At 49.6% G+C, this 18,395-nt stretch overlaps 1 protein-coding gene across 1 annotated transcript in view; it reads left to right on the forward strand.

The window, feature by feature from the left end:
• Cdh4 (cadherin 4) overlaps window positions 1–18,395 on the forward strand; it is a 465,577-nt gene that overhangs the window by 360,834 nt on the left and 86,348 nt on the right. Inside the window, exon 4 of the mRNA XM_028774065.1 lies at window positions 1,605–1,775. Within this exon, the coding sequence (XP_028629898.1) occupies window positions 1,605–1,775 (171 nt within the window). The remainder of the gene's footprint in view (window positions 1–1,604; window positions 1,776–18,395) is intronic.

Consider the following 18,395-nt stretch of genomic DNA (forward strand, 5'->3'; position numbering starts at 1 on the left):
GGAGGGAGGAAAGAAGAAAGAAGGAAGGAAGGAAGGAAGGAAAGAAAGAAAGAAAGAAAAAAAGAAAGAAAGAAAGAAAGAAAGAAAGAAAGAAAGAAAGAAAGAAAGAAAGAAAGGAAGGAAGAAAGGAAGAAAGAGGAAGGGAGAGAGGGGAGGAGGGAGAGAGGAAGGGTGAGAGGGAAGGAAGAAGGAAGAAGACAGAGATCAGGGTAGGATCTCTTGTTTAGTATTCAAAAGGCCTGGGTTTTTGCCTAATGCTGGAAAAATAAACCCTTCCCTCCAGAGTAGGTCCCTGGGACAGGTGAGCCTGGCATCTGGAGCTCGTGAACTTTGCAATGAACACACGTGTCTGAAAACCAACGATGTTCTTCACCCAAAGACTCACTAGACAGAGACATTCAGCTCACCCCTGAGTTGGCCAGACCTGGGGCTAAGGAATGAGTGTTTCTAACAAGGTCCTTAGTGTACAGGTGCAGGGGTGGCACCAGCCTGGAACTCAAGCCCTGTCCTTTCCCGGCATGTTTAACAGACAACTTGGGGGCAGGGAGACAAACCTCGGTGCCCGCCTCCTTCATGGGAATGTGCAGCGTCTCCTTCCCACTGCACACCCCAGGTGAACACAGACAAGGGGGAGCCACTCCACAGGATTCACGGCCTCGGAAGTGAGAGTCAGCACTTGGGAGGCTGCACCAAGGGCCTTGTAAGTTCAACTGAGTTCCAAGTCAGCTGAGACTACAACATGTAAAGTGTCTGTCACAGGGCCAATTCTAAGGCTGTCTGTCCACAGAGCCAATGCTAAGGCTGTCTGTCCACAGAGCCAATGCTAAGGCTGTCTGTCCACAGGGCCAATGCTAAGGCTGTCTGTCCACAGGGCCAACTCCAAGGTTGTCTGTCCACAGGGCCAACTCCGAAGCTGTCTGTCCACAGGGTCGGCGCTAAGGCACAGAGGAGGTACCCCGGCTGTCATGACTTCACCCAGAGCTCAGCAAAGGCGTCCCGCAAATGCCGCTGAGTCATGACAGGAGACACATCACTTGTCTCTTAACCCACTCAACTCTCAATCTGTTACACAAAATCTACACCTCAGTCACCCCACCACTAACAAACGTCTCAGTCCATATTGGGATGAGTGTGCTTCATCTCGTCCGATTGACACGTGAAAGGGCAGATTGCTCTAATTTGCATTTTTGATCCATGGAAGGTGTAGCATGTTCTGGATGCTCAGCATCTATTGGGGTATGAACTACCTATGAGCGTTATCTTCTTGTTATTAGTTTACCAAAGTTCTTTATATAGGGACTAATGACCCTTTGTGAGTTTTGTTTTGTTTTTTTTAATCATGTTGCTTAGCCCAAATCCGTGGAGTTCCATCCCCAGCACCAAATGAATTTAAAAATAATAAAAGCCCATTATCCACAGAGTCCATGAAAGGGCTACATTGACTCCTTTCATGGTTTCTGCTTCTTCTATCTAATTCCACAACACGTGACAAGACTCTTGTCCCTTTCCCAGTGTCCCCCACGTTTCCATACCAGTAGGGGTGAACACAGAACAGGTGTCTTTGTACAAAACCTAACCTGGCTTCTCTGATTCCTTTCCCTCAGAAAGGGAAGACAGTGGCCCTGGACCCTTCTCAGCCCCCGAAGGACACACTGCTGCCATGGCCTCAACATCAGAGCTCTGGCGGGCTGAGGAGGCAGAAGCGTGACTGGGTCATCCCACCCATCAACGTGCCCGAGAACTCCCGTGGACCCTTCCCCCAGCAGCTCGTCAGGGTAAGTGGGCCTCTACTGTTCTTAAGGCTGGTCTGGAGACGTCTCTTCTGGACATTCTTGAGCCAGGGGAGGTTCAGGATGTGGGAGGCACTGTTGTAAAGAAACAGGCAGATCACAGATCCAACCAAAAGCTCTGAGTGCATGAGAGGATGCTCTTCCTCCAGGCCAACAGGCCCTCTCTTGTTACAGCACCTCCTCCGGGGATTATTTGCATACCACTCTCCTGTCTGTGGAAGAGTGTGTGATTTCCAGTTGTGCCCTTTGGCTTCCGACACCTGTCTGTGATCTGACTGTCTGTGTTTTTCCCTGTGGAGCACTTACACATCTGTGATGAAACTCGGGGACATGATCATGGAGAAATCCTATGAAAATAAGGATTCTGGGGTGTTGCAAGGGTCATGGATGGCCAATGTATGCAGAAGGAGATGTTCTCAGGCCTCTTGTGTTGTGTGTTCCTTTCATAGCAGACCAGGGTATGTGTTTCATGTGCAGGTATCACCAGAGCCTCCAGCATTTTGTATCACAACCACGAGCTCCAGCAGGTTTCCTAGTCTATCCAAGAGTGACAGGAGCCTTACAGCAGAAACTCTGGTTCACGAAGTACATACCCAGGGAGACTCGGTGGTAATGTCCCCGGCATCTGTGCACACTCTCACCACAGGGGGCGTGAGGCTTTTCTGAGTGTACACAACCCCTGGAACTGCCCTGTGAGTCAGAGTCAGGATCTGGAGGGAGCTGTGGAGGATGGAAACCCCACTGTGGGGCCTCAGCTCCTGCATTGCTGTACACAAACCCCAGCCCTCCCCAGACAGCGGCTCCCTCTGGTGATCACTTCGGCTCTCATTGCTGGAGGGTTTTCTTCAGGTCGTTCCCTTTAATATAGAAATCAGTTTGTCCTGAAAGGAGTTTCATCCAGCCATGTCTGCAACATTGCATTCCTTGTGTGTTATATGGAAAGTAGCTATGAACATGGTGACTGCCCAGAACATCTACTCGAAGCCTCTGTGTGAGCCTGGGAGAGGCCACGGGAACATCAGAGTGTCTTAGAGATTCCCCAGGGTGCTACAGACCCTCTTGAGCATCATCAGGTGGAAAGGAAAATGGGGTGGGATGGCAGGGGTGTTGGGGGGGTTGTCTGTGTCACTCAGCCCAGTCTTTCTTAGAGCTGGCTCACTTCTCTGAGACAGGCCAGTCTTCAAATCTCAAAGGCTTTCTGGGACACAGGTGTGAACTGAGTAGACCAAGGCAGCATATGTGGGGGGAAAGGGGGTGCAAATTCTTGAAAATAGGTTGCAAGCAGAACCTTGATTGACAGCTGCCAATCAGATTTGTCCCCAGCCTCCAGGAAAGTCTGTTCTAAGTCATTCTCCTGGGCAGTGAATGACAGGTGCAGAGGGCTCTGGCCTGCTCACATACACAAGGAGTGTTCAGGGGCAGGGATTGGGGGCAGAGTTTAGGAGCTATGCAGTATCCCTAAGTCCTTGGTCTTTGTTCTACTGCCTACAGACAGACAGGGAAAACATAACAACACTATAGGAGGCCTTTGTGGGAAGAGCTATGCCCCCAGAAAGTGCTACCTGTATGCCACCAAGGGTGGGGGAGGGATGGCGGTGACTGATGCTGCCTGCTGTCCTCTGCTGGGCCTGGAGACAAGACATTTGGAATGCCTGACCCACACGGATGTGTCAGTAGTCCGGGATGGCCAGGCAGGTTGGGGCTCAGAGGATGGCCACTTTCTCCCAAACAGCAGAGGCCTGAATCCACTGTCACCTGGAGACCTGTCTCTGAGCTACCGGCATGTCAGAAGGAGCTGTCTGTACACGGCCTTCCTTTAGAGATGGCCGCATAGCATGAGTGTTTGTCCTCTAGTGGTCTCACAGACACGGGGAAGTGTGTCTGGAGACAACGGCAGGCAGCAGAAGCCGCAAACTGGGCAGTGCCAGCTTGTGAGGCTGGGAAGCTGCGTGTTTAAACCTGTGAGGAGAGTGGAGGAACCATGTTTTGACTGTGTACAGAGCAGGCCACCTCATATGCATATGTACATATACACACCCCACCCCATATATGCATACATGAGCACATAGCAACCCACTTCATATATGCACACATGCACACATACAGAAACCTAATTCATGCATACATTCCTACACATATAGATAGATGGATAGATAGATGGATAGATAGATGGATAGATAGATAGATAGATAGATACATACATACATACATACATACATAGATGTATGACCCACAAACACCAGCCATTTCAGACCCATGCCCATGCATACACAAGCCCATCTTGTACACATATGCACAAACATACACACATTACATCATTCACACTACCACACCCACATCATGTTTCTGTTCCTGACTCTCACAGAGCGCAGACACCTACTCCGCATGTGCTCTGTGGTGTTTCATCGGCAGGAAGCCCCTGCGTTTCCTGTCGGTGTTCCAGGGCAGCGCTCCAAAAGCCCACATCAGAGCCTGAATGCAGCTTGATGGGCGGGCAGCGGAGCTGGCACACGCTGAGGTTCAGCTGGGATTAGCTGCAGTTCCGTGCTCATTAAGGCATTTCATTCTGATAAAATATGTTAAATGAGAACGTGGGAGGAAGCAGAGGCAGAGTGCTCTTCCCAAACCCCAGTTAATTGCAGGCTTTTTCCTTGGAAGGAATAGTGTGTCTCTTCATAAGTGCTCACACTACCCAACAGGGGACAGATCACGGTGTGGACAGGAAAGCCCGGCAAGAAGAACATCCAGGCAGTTGAGCCACGCAGGTGCACAGTACAGATGATCCACACGAGCTGAGTGACACCTGAACATGGTGAAGCACGGGCTGAGCCACATGGGTCCGTGGCAAAGCACTGTGGGACCATGGGGGAGGGTGACTCTCGACAACTGGACCGATGAGCTGTGCAGGCTAATAGCAAAGTATGGCATGGTCTCCCTGGTTCCACCTGCAGAGCTGGCCTGCAGCCTCGGTTCTGGGTGCGGGAGGAGTGGCTGAGGTCTCAGGGAGATATTACCCATAAGTCCTAGCCATCTTTGCTTCTCAGATGGAGGATGTATGGATTAACAAAGTCCACTCAGATGCCTGTGTAGAACTGGCTGGGTTCCTAGTTTGGCACCATGGAAAGAGAGTGGCTCTTTGGGAGGCAGAGGGCAGGGAGAGGCATTTAGGAGGTGGCACTTGAAGGACACAGTGTACAGGTGATAGCAGCATCATCCATACCACACTGGGCTATCAGTGAACAACCTCCAGCATACCACACTTTGTGCTGCCATTGGCACAAATCACAGAGCCTATTGGACAGAGACCTCCAAAATCAGGAGCCAAAATAAACCTCTCTTTATAGGTCAGTTATGTCAGGTGACATCACAGCAATGGAGGGCTGATTAGCACAGAGGGGGAAGCAATGGACAGCCCCTGAGCCACCCTGGAAAGCTCCCAGAGGAATGGTGGAAAACGATGTACACGGTCCCTAGTCTAGAATCCCAGCACTAGCCTGGACAGTGTAGGGCACCCCTTTTCCTTTTGGAGATTTGGGAAAAGAATAGAGAGCTCTCCTTTCCATAATGGTTGAGAAGCACTGGCCTTCAGCTTCTGCTTGTCCCTCCCGATTGGGTTCCATCCAGGTCTCCAGCAGTACTGACGGCTTCTAACGGGATGTCAGCATGAGCTCTGAAAGCCGCTCACCACTCTAACGCACTCATGAAGTTTGACTGCTGGCAAGATTCAGGGGAGGATAAAACAAGACTTGTAGAAAGAGGTCTGTTCCAGAACTGAATCTAATAAAAATTCAGAATTTGTTAACTGGGGAGGTTGTCCGTGGCAGCGGCACAAATTGACTGGAGACAAGGAGGAGGAAATGCAGTGTTCTTGGGGGACAAGTCACTTAATTTTGGAAACTGATATTTGAGGAGACAAGAAGCCACGCAAACGTGCCCTTGCTAGAAAGTGAGCTCCAGAAATAGCTACAGACAGGACTGGAGGAAGTGGCCACAAAGCCATTCCATGCGGGGACAGTGCCCTGCAGAAGGTGACACAGGTAGTGTCTCAGCAGAGAGATCCTAAGTAGCACTGACGCAGTCCGCAGAGGTCACCCGATCCAATGCTGACAGCCACAATAGCTCAACAAGGTAGAAGCCAAGTGTTTGCTTCTCTGTTATCTAGTGTATGGTGTTCAGGTGTGTGGGCACATGTGTGTGGACACATGTGTGTGGGTGCATATGCGCATGTGCCAGTTTAAAAGTGAAAAGGCAGGAAGGGAGCTGGAGAGACAGTTCAATAGTCAACACTCACTGAGCTTGCAGAAGATTCAGTTCCCAGCACTCACATGGAGGCTTCATGTGTCACTCCAGTTCCATGGGATTGGATGCCCTCTCTGGACTTCTGCAGGCTCCTGTATGCAGGTGCTACACATAAACTCACACAGGCAAACACAAAGATAGGTAGGTAGATAGATAGATGATGGATAGATGATAGATACTAGGTAAATAGATGATAGATAGATGATAGATAGATAGATGATAGACAGATGATAGATAGATAGATAGATAGATAGATAGATAGATAGATAGATAGATAGATAGACAGATGATAGATAGATGATAGATAATAGGTAAGAAGATAGATGATAGATAGACAGATGATAGATGATAAGTAGATAATAGGTTGGTAGATAAATAATAGGTAGGTTGATAGACAGACAAACAGACAGACAGACAGACAGGCAGACAGACAGACATAGACATATTTGTTTTGTAAAGGCAGGGAAAAAAGCACGGAAGGCCTGTAGGGGGAGAGAATGCTCATACAAGCATGAACAAAGCTCGCAGATTCCCTAATGGGAAGGGGATCCAAAGATGGTGTCTGAATTTGTTTGACAGAGAAGAAACTTTTATGTGTTTAGGGAGGCAGCGAGTTCCCCTTTCTGCTCAAAACTGGCTGTTTTGTGCTACTGCAGGGGATTGGATAGTCTAGACAAAGAAAGGGAACTGATTCTCACCACAGTAACCTCACCTCTTACTCCTCCACTACAGGAGCTGTGAAAGCTCCACCGAATAGTTCCTTCCAGCAGGAAAAAGCCACCAAGTCTTTGTCTTGGACAAGCAGAAGAAGCAGGAAGTAGCCATCTTAAATAGGGTCGTCTACCTACAGTCTTCTTCCTGTCTGTGTCCGACTCCTCCTCCCTCAGTACCTTTTGCAATTCCATTGTTCTCAGAAAACTTGTCTTATAACTAAGGCCTCAACGAAACCCCAGCCACAGTGGGTGTCAAGTAACCTCCAGCTTGCTTATTTTCTAGGCTACCAACAAGCCTGCACCAGTTCTTCCTTTAGTCTGGTGGGGTCGGGAGGGGGTAGGGGGAGTTCCCACTAAGTGGACACCACCTTTCAGGGCACTCCCCATCCCCTAAGCTGGTCAATCTCAGGACCCAGCGCAGCTTCAGTTCCTAAAGGGATGGGACACCCTCAGACCAACATTGCAGACAGAATGGATGTCACCGAGGACTTATGAGGTGAACCAGTGATGTCAGGACCAAGCCCTCCCACCTCTCTGATCGCCCCGCCTACCTCTCTGGTTACCCCGCCCACCTCTGTGGTCGCCCTGCCCGCCCCTGTGGTAGTCCTGCCCACCTCTGTGGTCTGCCCATTGTCACTAGGAAGAGTGCAGGTAAAGACATAGGACTTGATAGCAGTTACCTCAGGAGTTCTCCTGGCCCTGGTCAAGTCGTCTGTACCTCACTGACTGTTGTGGCTTAAAATGGCCTATTTGTGTGTCTAGTCAACTTGTGATATAGTTAGTCTCCACTTTCAGCTTAATTAGACTAAAAACACCCAGGGCCACTGTGATGCTGCCTGTGAGGTGTTTTCATAGAAGTTCAGCTGAGGTGGGCAGAACCACCCACAGGATCCTGAACTGAATAAAAAGGAGAAAAGCATCTGACACCAACATTCCCTTTTGCTCACCCTAATCTGCTAAAATGAGTGCAAGCAGCCCATGTTCCCAGTACCATGTCTCCCCTGCCTTGATGGGGGGGGCCCCTCTCACACCATGAGCCAAAATAAATGCTTCTGTCAGGGGGTTGGTCACAAGGAGGGTACCTAATGTACTAACACACCCACATATTACTAAGAGGAGTCACTCAAGCCTGTCCCATAGTAGACATTAAGGATGGCGACCCTTGTGGGGAGAAAGCAGCCTCGAGGAACGGTATGCTCATATGGCCTCCCCTGTGCTGTGCCATAGGCTGGACACAGCCCTCGGCGGTGCAGAAGTCTCTAGGGCACCCATTCTCAACCTGTGGGTTGCCACATATCAGGTACCCTGCATATCAGATGTTTACATTACAGCCACAGGTATGAGTTCCTTCCTAGCCCCGTGGTGAGGAAGGGATGATGTCATTCTGGAAGAGCAGCCCAGCAGACAGGACAGGACATCCCCCACAAGCATCCCTGTAATCTACAGTGCCCTGGTTCTGCTGTCCCTGCTGGAGCCTCGGGGACATGGCTAATGCAGCGTCCCCTACCTCAGCTGCCCTGTATTCTGTGATTTAATCAGTCCTGTGAAAGAACTTAGTGGGCCTTTGTGCTCTTCGTACTCACTGTCCCTTGTCTGAGAAGAAAATGTTCCCTCTCTTGACTGCCCTGGTGGTTATACTGATACAGCAGAGAGTTCCTTATGAAATGACAGTAAAATCAAATTGCAGCGAGCGCTCGGATAATTTATTGGAGAATATTCAATTAGAATACATTAATGTTCTAGATTCCCATCATCAATTTACTGTGAGAGATTCAGAGCCGTCACTGAGCTGCCGGCTCAAGTGGGTGTACTTAGGTGAGGACACAAATGCTTCCCCGAACGGGCTCCACCGTGGCCGGCCACAGCAATAGAGCCTCACACATTGGACCAGCTCTAGGATGAAGGCCAGATGTGGTCAGGGTGCTGGGTAGTGGGGTACATGCCATTCCAGGTGTGTCACTCGAAACAAGGGAAAGAAAGTAGTGAGTCTCTACCGGATGTGACAATGGCTAAACTCTAGGCGACCACGGGGAGTTTCAGGTCTCAGGCTCTGGGAAAGCTTGAGGCAGAGATGGCTGTCTAATATCACGGCTTGCACACAGCATTGTCCCTTAGCCATGGGCTTGCAAGAGTCACATGGTGGAGCCCACTTCAGAGGCATCATGACATCCTTCATATTTTGAGTGGACAAGAGCCACTTGAAGAGATATCCCCAACCGGAGGTGACAGGTATCAGCCGTCCTGCCTCAAGATGGCCAAGAGGTGCCTCAGCAAGTCTGTCCTCTTGTAGGCTGTCTTCTACAGGCCAGAGACAGGAGGAGGCCTGGCTACACTGTCCAGCTAGCCCTGAAGACCAGCTCTCACAGGAGCCCCAGCATGGATTTGAATCTCTCCTCAGCCTTTTGTCCAGAGGGACGTAGCAGTCATCACACACCAAGGGGGTCCCCTCACCTGCAGGTCCCCACTGTGAGTGTGGCAGGCCAAGGATGGGAGAAGCTTTGGAATGATGCTGAGCAGGGTGGGGCCGACAGGGTCTCAGCAGAGGGTGCAGTGCCCCATGCCTTACTTTTGAATCGAGTGGGTCTAGCTGCATTTGTATGAAATATAAAAGAGCCAGCCTGTAGAGCCTGTACCAGCTCACATCTCACTGTCCCCGACCCTCAATCTGTGGAGAAGCAGCAAGTGGTGGCAGGGGCCCTCCTCTCCCAGACTCCCAGGATGTACAGGGCTCAGGCCCCTCCCACATCAGTGCTTCTTGCTGACCTCCAGGTAAACCAGAGTGGAAATGTGCTTCCAGGGTCAGCAATAGTCTCAACGCAGGCCCTTCTGTGTCTCTGCCCTGCCTCTAGTTGGAAGTGTCAGGCCAGAACAGAGCACCTACAGCATACAGTTTTGCATCAGTCAGAGTTCTCTAAGGCACAGACGGATATACTTTATACACACACATGCACAGACATGCACACATGGACACACACATACACATGCACACACATACACATGAACACACACACATGCACACACTAAAGGGGGGTTATTAGATTGGCTTATGAGATTTGTCCCAGGGTAGTCCCACAATGGCTGTCTCTCACTAGAAAGGCAGAGAATCAGTAGTTGTTGAATACTTAAGGCTGGTGCTGAAGGCCTGGAGGATTCTGGAGAGCTTCTGATCTTCAGTCAACATTGGGGTTCTGGAAACGTTGATTCTTATGTCATTGGCGGAAAGCTGCAGCAGGATAGATGGATTCGTTATCGAGAACAGAAGGCAAGCAGGCAAAGAGCAGTTTCCTCCTTCTATGTCTTTTTATCTGATCAAGAAAATCCTTCACAGCAGTGTCCAGAGTCCAAATGCTGTCAAGCTGATGGCCGTGATTAGGAGGAGAGAAGAATTCATTTGGCTCACAGTTCTGAGGGAAGTCATGTTGGCAGGAGTTTGCACAGCTAGTCACACTGTATCCACAGTCAGGACACAGAGATCACGGTGCTAGTACCCTACTCACTCTCTACCTCTTACCCAGTCCAGGACCCCAGCCCATGGAACGGTTCCACCCACAGCCAATGTAGGTCTCCCTCTCCGTTAATCTTTTCTGAAGATGCCTTCACAGATACTCCCACAGGTGTGTCTCCTAGGTGATTCCCAAATCGGGTAGACAAGCTTACCAGGTAGACAAGGTTAACCATCACCTGCCCCTGTGCCTTGTTCTCCCTGGTCCTAAAGATTCTCAACGCCCCTCAACTCAGACAGTAGCTGCTCATTTGGCTGTAGACCTTTGGCATGAGGAAACCCATCTGCTCCTTTACGTTACACACAACCCCACAGCCACACGAGAGTCCACAGGACCAGCCTGTGTGGGCTCCTTAGAGGAAGCTGAGGAGGAGGAGCTTGGAGCTCAGCAGGAGGACCCAGGGCAGATGTCCCTCACTGGGGGTTGGTACTCACAGACATTATCATTTTGGACAAAATCTGTGAGTATTCTGGATGACAGGGGGTGGGGCTATGGATAACCTGCTTCCTCCTACTTTGGAAGAGGAGGCCAGGCTGGGCAGTGGTCCTCTATGGTAGTCACACACACTGGCAGAGACTGCCTCAACTCCACTAATCCCTGATGCCTCTCTCTGTCTCTCTGTCTCCCTGTCTGTGTCTCTGTCTGTCTCTGTCTGTCTCTCTCTCTGTGTCTCTCTGTCTCTCTGTCTGTCTGTCTGTCTGTCTCTCTCTCTCTCTCTCTCTCTCTCTCTGTGTGGGTGTGTGTGTGTGGTCACCTTTCTTCCCTCCCTCTCTCTCTTCTCATTAACTCGCTCAATGCTTCTTCTCAAAGACGCAGTCAATAAAAATTAGCCTCTACCGACCTGGCCTCATTCCACAGCAGAGGGCCAGAGGTGACAGCCACTTTATCTCAGTCAATGTCCCCAGGGATCTCACTAAGCTCTGAGCTCTCTTAATGCAAATTTAAAAAGCTCTTAATATATGTTAAATAAATATCAGCCACTTGTCAGAGCTGAGACTATTAAGGATTAATTTTATAGCTGTTACATTTCTGATCAACTGTTACTTATAATTAGCCCCTATAAATGTTTCTAAATAATCGGATAATATTTGAATAGCTTAAATACACTATCGTGTTCCATCTATGGGGTGCTTACATTTAAACAGCTGGAAATCCAGTATGTTGGTGAGGCGGGGCTTCACAGCTGTCTGGTGAGTGTGTGTGGACTCTAGAAAGGAGAGCGGTTACATTTTGTTCTGTGGGATAGATGATGATTTTATGTGTTTGTGTGTGTGTGTGTGTGTGTTTGTGTGTGGTGTGTGTGGTATGTGTGTGGGGGTGGGGTATGGGGGGTATATGTGGTATGTGTATTATATAGTGTGTGTGGTGTATGATGTGTGTGTGGTGTGGAGGGGTGTGATGTATGGTGTGTGTGTGTGTGTGTGTGAGAGAGAGAGAGAGAGAGATGTGTGTGGTATATGGTGTGTATGGTGTATGTGTGATGTGTGTGTGGTGTATGTGTGATGTGTGTGTGTAGTGTATGGTATATGTAGTGTATGTTTGGTGTGTGTATGTGTGTGTGTATGGTGTGTGTGGTATATGTGTGATGTGTGTGTGTGTGGTGTGTGTGTGATGTGTGTGTGTGTGTGGTGTGGTGTATGTAGTGTATGTATGTTGTGTGTATGTGTGTGTGTGGTGTGTGTGGTGTATGTGTGATGTGTGTGTGGTGTATGTGTGATGTGATGTGTGATGTGTGTGTGTGTGTGTGTGTGTGTGGTGTTTGGTGTATGTAGTGTATGGATATTGTGTGTATGTGTGTGTGGTGTGTATGTGTGATGTATGTGTGGTGTATGTGGTGTGTGTGTGTGTGTCTTCATGTGTGTGCACACATGTGCGTGTGTGGGTGGAGGCTGCAGGTTGAAGCCAGATACCTCCTTCATTCACTCTCTACTGTAGGTTTTGAGATGGGGTCTCCCACTGAACCAGAACCTCACCAATTAGGCTAAGATGGCTGGCCAGTGAGGCCCAAGGAATCCTCCTGTCTCCACTCTGCCCCCGACACATAGCACTGTGGTTATGTGTAATTGCTGCCACATCCAGATATTTATAAGGGTACTGGCATTAAGCTTTGTCCTTCCTGTTGCATGGCAAGAACATTACAGCTGAGCAGCCCACTCAGCCCTCAGTGCTGATCCTTAACTCCACGAACAGCTAAGAATGCAGCCAGGTCATTAACACGTCAAGTCTCAGTTTCTAGAGGGCTTTACTTTTTAAAATTATTATCACTCTGTGTGTGTGTGTGTGTGTGTGTGTGTGTGTGTGCATCCATGTACAAAGACGACCATAGTGTGTCTCAGGAGATCATAGGACTTTATGAAGTCAGTTCTCACCTTCCAACTTTATGCATTTGTGTGTATGTGTGTGTGTTGTATGTATTGTAAATGTTTATGTGTGTTCATTTGTGTGTTTTCTGTGTGTGTTTATGTGTGTTGTATTGTGTGTTGTGTGTGTATTTGTGTGTCTGTTTTATGTGTTGTACATGTTATGTGTGTATGTTATATGTGTATTTGTGTATTGTTGTTTGTGTTGTACATGTTGTTGTGTGTGTATGTTGTGTGTGTTATATACATTGTACGTGTATGTGTGTGTGTTGTGTGTATGTGTTGTATGTGTGTGATGTGATGTATATGAAGGGGAGTATCAAACTCAGATGTTCAAACCCGCATCATAAGCACTGCTATCTGCTAAGATGTCACACTGGCCTTCCTGAAGGCTGTAAACGGTAACACTTAGGGGTTTTATTTCCAGAGAAGCGTTTGCTGGTTTTGACACAGGGTATCATGTAGCCAACCCTCACAATGGAGCAAATGACCTTCAACTCCTGATCTTCCTACCTCAGCCTCTAGAGTACACTAGAATTCCAGGGGTGAGCCACCATCCCCAGTTTCTACACTGCTGGGAATGGATCCCAGGGTTTCATGTATGCTAGTTAGACACATTGTATCAACTGAGCTACATCCCTCTCCAGAGAAGACTTTTCGTGAATGTCTCTAACCACCAGCTCCTGTCCCTGGAAGCCCACCTGACATCTCTAGTTAGATGAGTGGCCCTGTGTGGATTCAGGAGCCATGCATACCCCATTACAGTTTGAACTCCAAATGTTTTCCACCGGTTCGTGATTGTAGTACTTTTTCCCTGGCTGTGGCACTTTGGGGCTAAGGAGCCTTAATTTTCAGAGGTGGAACCTGACTGGCTCAAGCGGGTGGCTGCGGGGTGAAACTTTGGGGCTCATACAAGCCCTGCCTCTGGACCCGTTATGTTTCCACTACTGTGGGTGGAGTTGTCCCATCATACCTTCCCCGCTGTGATAGACTGCAGTCCCCGAAGAGACCATGAGTCAAAACAACATGAGTCTTCCTCTCCGACTGGTATTTTTTCACAGCAATGAAACAAGTCTCTTGAGGAATATTTGCAGCCCTAGGGTCATAAATCAGCCTCAGCCTGGACACTGGGTGGGGGTGGGCAGAGTCTCAGTCCTCCCAGATCCTTACAGCATGTCCTCCTCCAGCCACAGTGAGCCTGGGATGCCCTACTCAGTGTCCAGAGTGTATGTGGGTCCTTAAGTCTCTGAAGTTCAGAAGGCAGCCTCCTGTGTTGCTTCCCTTCACTCTCTATGTGAGTTCTGTATGGCTTTGAACAATTGACACTCACTCTGACATTCCTAAAGGTCAGAGTTCATGATGTCAGGTCTGATGGGTCAGAGGGAAGGCTCTAGCAGACCCCTCAGGAGGATTCAAAGGGAGAATATTCCTATTCTCCCCAGTTCCCAGAAGCACCTGCATCCTCTCTCAGCCCCTTCCTGCCTCTCCAGACCTTCTGCCCACCATTGCCTGGCCACTTACCACACCATCACTGCGTGGCCTGTTCCTCCATCAGCATATCTCTTCCTCCTTACAGAGAAGCCCTGTGGTGGCTTCTGGAACCTTTTAGGTAACCCAGAGTAGTCTCCCATCTCAAAGTCCTTAGCTGGCTACATCTGTGAGCCCTTCTGCTGAGGAAGGTAACAGTCATAGGCTCAGGTTTAGCTGGTGTCCCTCTGCTGCTGGCCTCATGCTCCAGGGAGAGAGCTGTGGCCCCTTCCAATCCCATAAGTGAGCACAAGCATACTTCCATATAAGCATACTCGGCCTGTTTCAAGGATGCTCCTAACTGCCAGTACCTATAGTGTGCTTTCCTAGGAGCTTGGAGCCCTCCCTGACTGATTAAGCTCAGCTGTAGCCTGGCAAAAAGCAGTACACTCTGGCCATGTTGTTCCCCAAAAGACAGCAGCTCAGAGAGGCCAAAGTTCTCACTCCAGGTCATAGATCCAGGAACAGAACTGGACTTGGAGACACCAAAGTTAAGCTAAAGAACTTTCCTTGCTCACACCCAGGGTTGCAGAGTAGTAAACACCACCCAGGGCAGGGTGGGTAAAAGCAGTGGCTGGTAGATGTCCCCAAACAATTCAGCTTCCCCGTTTCCCACCACCACCCATCCCACCCACCTCCATTCACCCACCCCTGCCACTGGAACTCTACTTTGCAACCACCACAGCCCAGCAGGTGACCTTTTTAAGACGGAGACACACACAACACTCACACACACACATGCACACACTCACATATGCACACACTCACACACTCACACTCACAAGCACACACATACACACTCATGCACACATTCACATACACACTCACACTTACTCACATACGCACATACACATACATACACACATTCATGCACACACTCTCACATATGCACACACACACACATGCACGCGCACACTTCTCCCCATCATTCTGTCGTCCTTTGTAGGATATTCACAGATGACTTCAGCTCAGAGACATTTCCTCCTAATTCTGTTTATCCAAGACCTGGCTCTTGGGAGTGGGCAGCTGGCAGGCATAGAGGGATCAACACTCGTGATCCATACTGTGTTCTAACCTGATGGCTCTGGAGAGTCAAGGAAACTTCTCTTGCATCACTTACTAACCCTCCTTTTTGCACACTACACCCCCACCTCCCTGCAGGTAGCTTACCATGGCTAGTCACTCACCTGTAAGTGAGCTGCCCTGTCTCTCCTGAGGTATTTTGCTAATGTGTGTCCAGGGAAGTGTTGCTTAGACTCCCTCTGGGTGGCTCAATAGCTCTGACCTTCTTCTGAATACTTTCAAATCATGAACCACCGGATAGGAACTTGGCGTGCTTGGCACAATCCGTCCAAGCTGGCAATTAGTGGTTCCAGAGAGAGAGAGAGAGAGAGAGAGAGAGAGAGAGAGAGAGAGAGAGAGAGAGAGAACCTGTCCAAACCAATATCCCTGGGCTTGGTTATTTGAAAGTCTAAAACTCCCTAATACTGAGAGGCAGGCGGTGTTTAAATTTTTGTTTGGTTCCCAGATGAGATCTTCTGGTTCAGCTGCTCAAACTTATTTGAAAATATGAGCGGTAACTTGATTACATGTTAAGGAAGCTGCGGCTGGGGGATTTCCATCAATATCTTTTTCCCTCCGAGTTCCTCCTCTTGAGGGTGGAATCAATTCAGTTCAAAAGCTGGGTTTCAAAGCTGTGTGTGCAAAGCAGATGGCAGAGGCCAGGATGAGCCCCTTGAGCTGATACCACAGGTCCCAGGTGAGGAGACCCAGGCTGGGAATGCCAGGGCTGTGGTAGAAGCCAGAGAGTGTTGCTTAGCCACCCAGGGCAAGCCAACTTTATTTCTAGCTTCCAACCCAATTGCTAGGCCATTAAACTGTCAAAACACGGAAGTCCATTATAAGAAAAACTTCCTCTCCCAGCAGCTTTGTGGCTTGGAATACTCAGAGCTGAAATTCACCCACCCACTCTCCGGAAAATGAAGGCCATGTGAAACAAGAATCTCCAGGAGGCATTACAGACATGACAGAGACAGGGATCGGGGTAGGGAGGCTGGACAGAAGCACTAGAAGGAGGTGAATATTTTGTGCTGTTTGCCCTCAGTATCTTCTGCCAAGAGAGAGGGCACACCCTAACCAAAAGAGGTCATGTTATCGGGGGTGAGGGAAGCATTTCTCATAGGATGGAAAATATCAGGTCAATCTTCATTCAGATAAGGAAAACTACAGCCTATGCAAAAGCCAGCCAGCCGGCCAGGTCACTTGACATGCATTGTCGATGCTGGGAATGGAGCTGAGCCCCTATGTTGAGCACCTGTGGGGCCTGGGTCTGCAGAGATACCCCCATGTGTGACCTGATTTTGTCCACACCTGTCAGGAGTCAGGTGTCTCCAGCTGCACGGTGCAGATGAGGAGACAGAGGAGTGAGACAGTGCGGCACGATGGGAGGCATGGAGCTCTCCTCCACAAACCCCAGCTCATGAGGCAGGACAGAACTCTCACAGGAAACAGTATCATCACAGTATCACCGGGGAACCACTGTTGGGAAACAAAGTCTCAAAATCTTTGAAATGTTTCTAAAAACAGCTTCCATTCCAGCTAAATAGCAAAACAAAAGCCCCCTGGGACCAGCAATCCACATATTACCCACCTCACACCTCAGCATAGTACAGTGAGGAGTGTGTGGTGCTGGGCCCCGTCCTGAAGTCCTTGTGAGTCCCTCAGATCCTAGGAGGTATATACACACTCACACACATACATGCATACATACATACACACATACTCACATACACACTCACACACACACATCTACACACAGACACATGTGCACATACACGTGCACACACACACACGCACCTGAGCTGGAGCAGGCCATACTGTGACTGTCAGCACCAACTCAGACCTGGATCTATGGGAGATAGCACTACTCTTGAACTCTGGGTAATTCTATGAAGAAGTGCGGGGACACAGCCCAGTCTCAGCGTCATGAACATCAGCAGTGACTTGGTGGAGTTTTGGTATCTGTACCTGTCCCAAGGCAGAATGCCATGGCCACATGGTTGTTTCTGGGGAGAGGGCTACAGACAATTTTCCTATTTTCCTGGGTATTTCCTCCAATGCACAGAGCAGAGGCATGGAGGACAGCCGGCTCCACCATCCACGGCTCCATTTTCAAGAGAGCTGATCTTTTTTTAACTACCGCGGAGCCCTCTAATAACGGTTGCTAAGAAACTGCTGCAGTCAACGACTCCTTCATTCCCTGATCTTCCAGTTTACAGCCTGGAGCTCCCACCTGCTTGAAAGCTCCACCGCAGTGCTGAGAGGGAGGGGGGCTGGGAATCAACCTGTGGGGAGCAGTAGTCATAAGGAGGATGCCCTTGAGAGGAGGCCAGCAGTGCTGGGACATAGAGGATTCATGGGACCTCACGCTGATTTCTGGAGCCGCAGCATCCCCAGACCCTAGCCAGCTGGTGCCTTGGGTGGGTCTTAAAATGGTGAGATGTTGGGGGAATTGGAGCTGAGGTTACACTGTCAGTCTCTGGTAGCAGGGCCCCTGTGTGTACCCCCAAATGTTGTGATCAAGGCTCTTGGGGTTCGACTTCCTGGATCCAGAAGTCCCCATCTTTTCCATCTCATGCCTGAAGAATGAAGGCCCCCATTCCATCTCCATCCATACTGAGGTGTAGCAGGTCCTTCCACTAAAGGGAAGGTGAGAGTAGGCAGATCTTTCCTACTCAAGCACAGCAAGTAAAATAAACACAAGGGGAAACACGGCTGAGAAAGGCTGCTCAGACCCAACCAGTGTGTCGGAGCAAGCATGATTGGAGGACGTCACCTCCAGGGATGACCAGCTGACTGGGAAACACATAGTGGTATAGGGACCATGGCCTGGCAAGAATACAGATGTAAAGTTGGGGTTAGGATGTCAGAAGTTGAAAAACGTTGCTCCTCAGGAGGTCCCTTAGGAAGCTTCTCTTCAGACTCTGACAAATTCAGAACCATCTTCTCCAGCTGGTCTCCATGGGGCAGGGATGGTAGCTGTGAACCCAGGGCCCTGCTCCCCTGCAGACACACAGTCACAACCCAGGGTTCCCGCTCCCCTGCAGACACACAGTCACAACCCAGGGCCCTGCTCCCCTGCAGACACACAGTCACAACCCAGGGCCCTGCTCCCCTGCAGACACACAGTCACAACCCAGGGCC

This window comes from Grammomys surdaster, unplaced genomic scaffold (genome assembly GCF_004785775.1).
Source record: "Grammomys surdaster isolate TR1022 unplaced genomic scaffold, NIH_TR_1.0 238, whole genome shotgun sequence".
Taxonomy (NCBI): Eukaryota; Metazoa; Chordata; class Mammalia; order Rodentia; family Muridae; genus Grammomys; species Grammomys surdaster.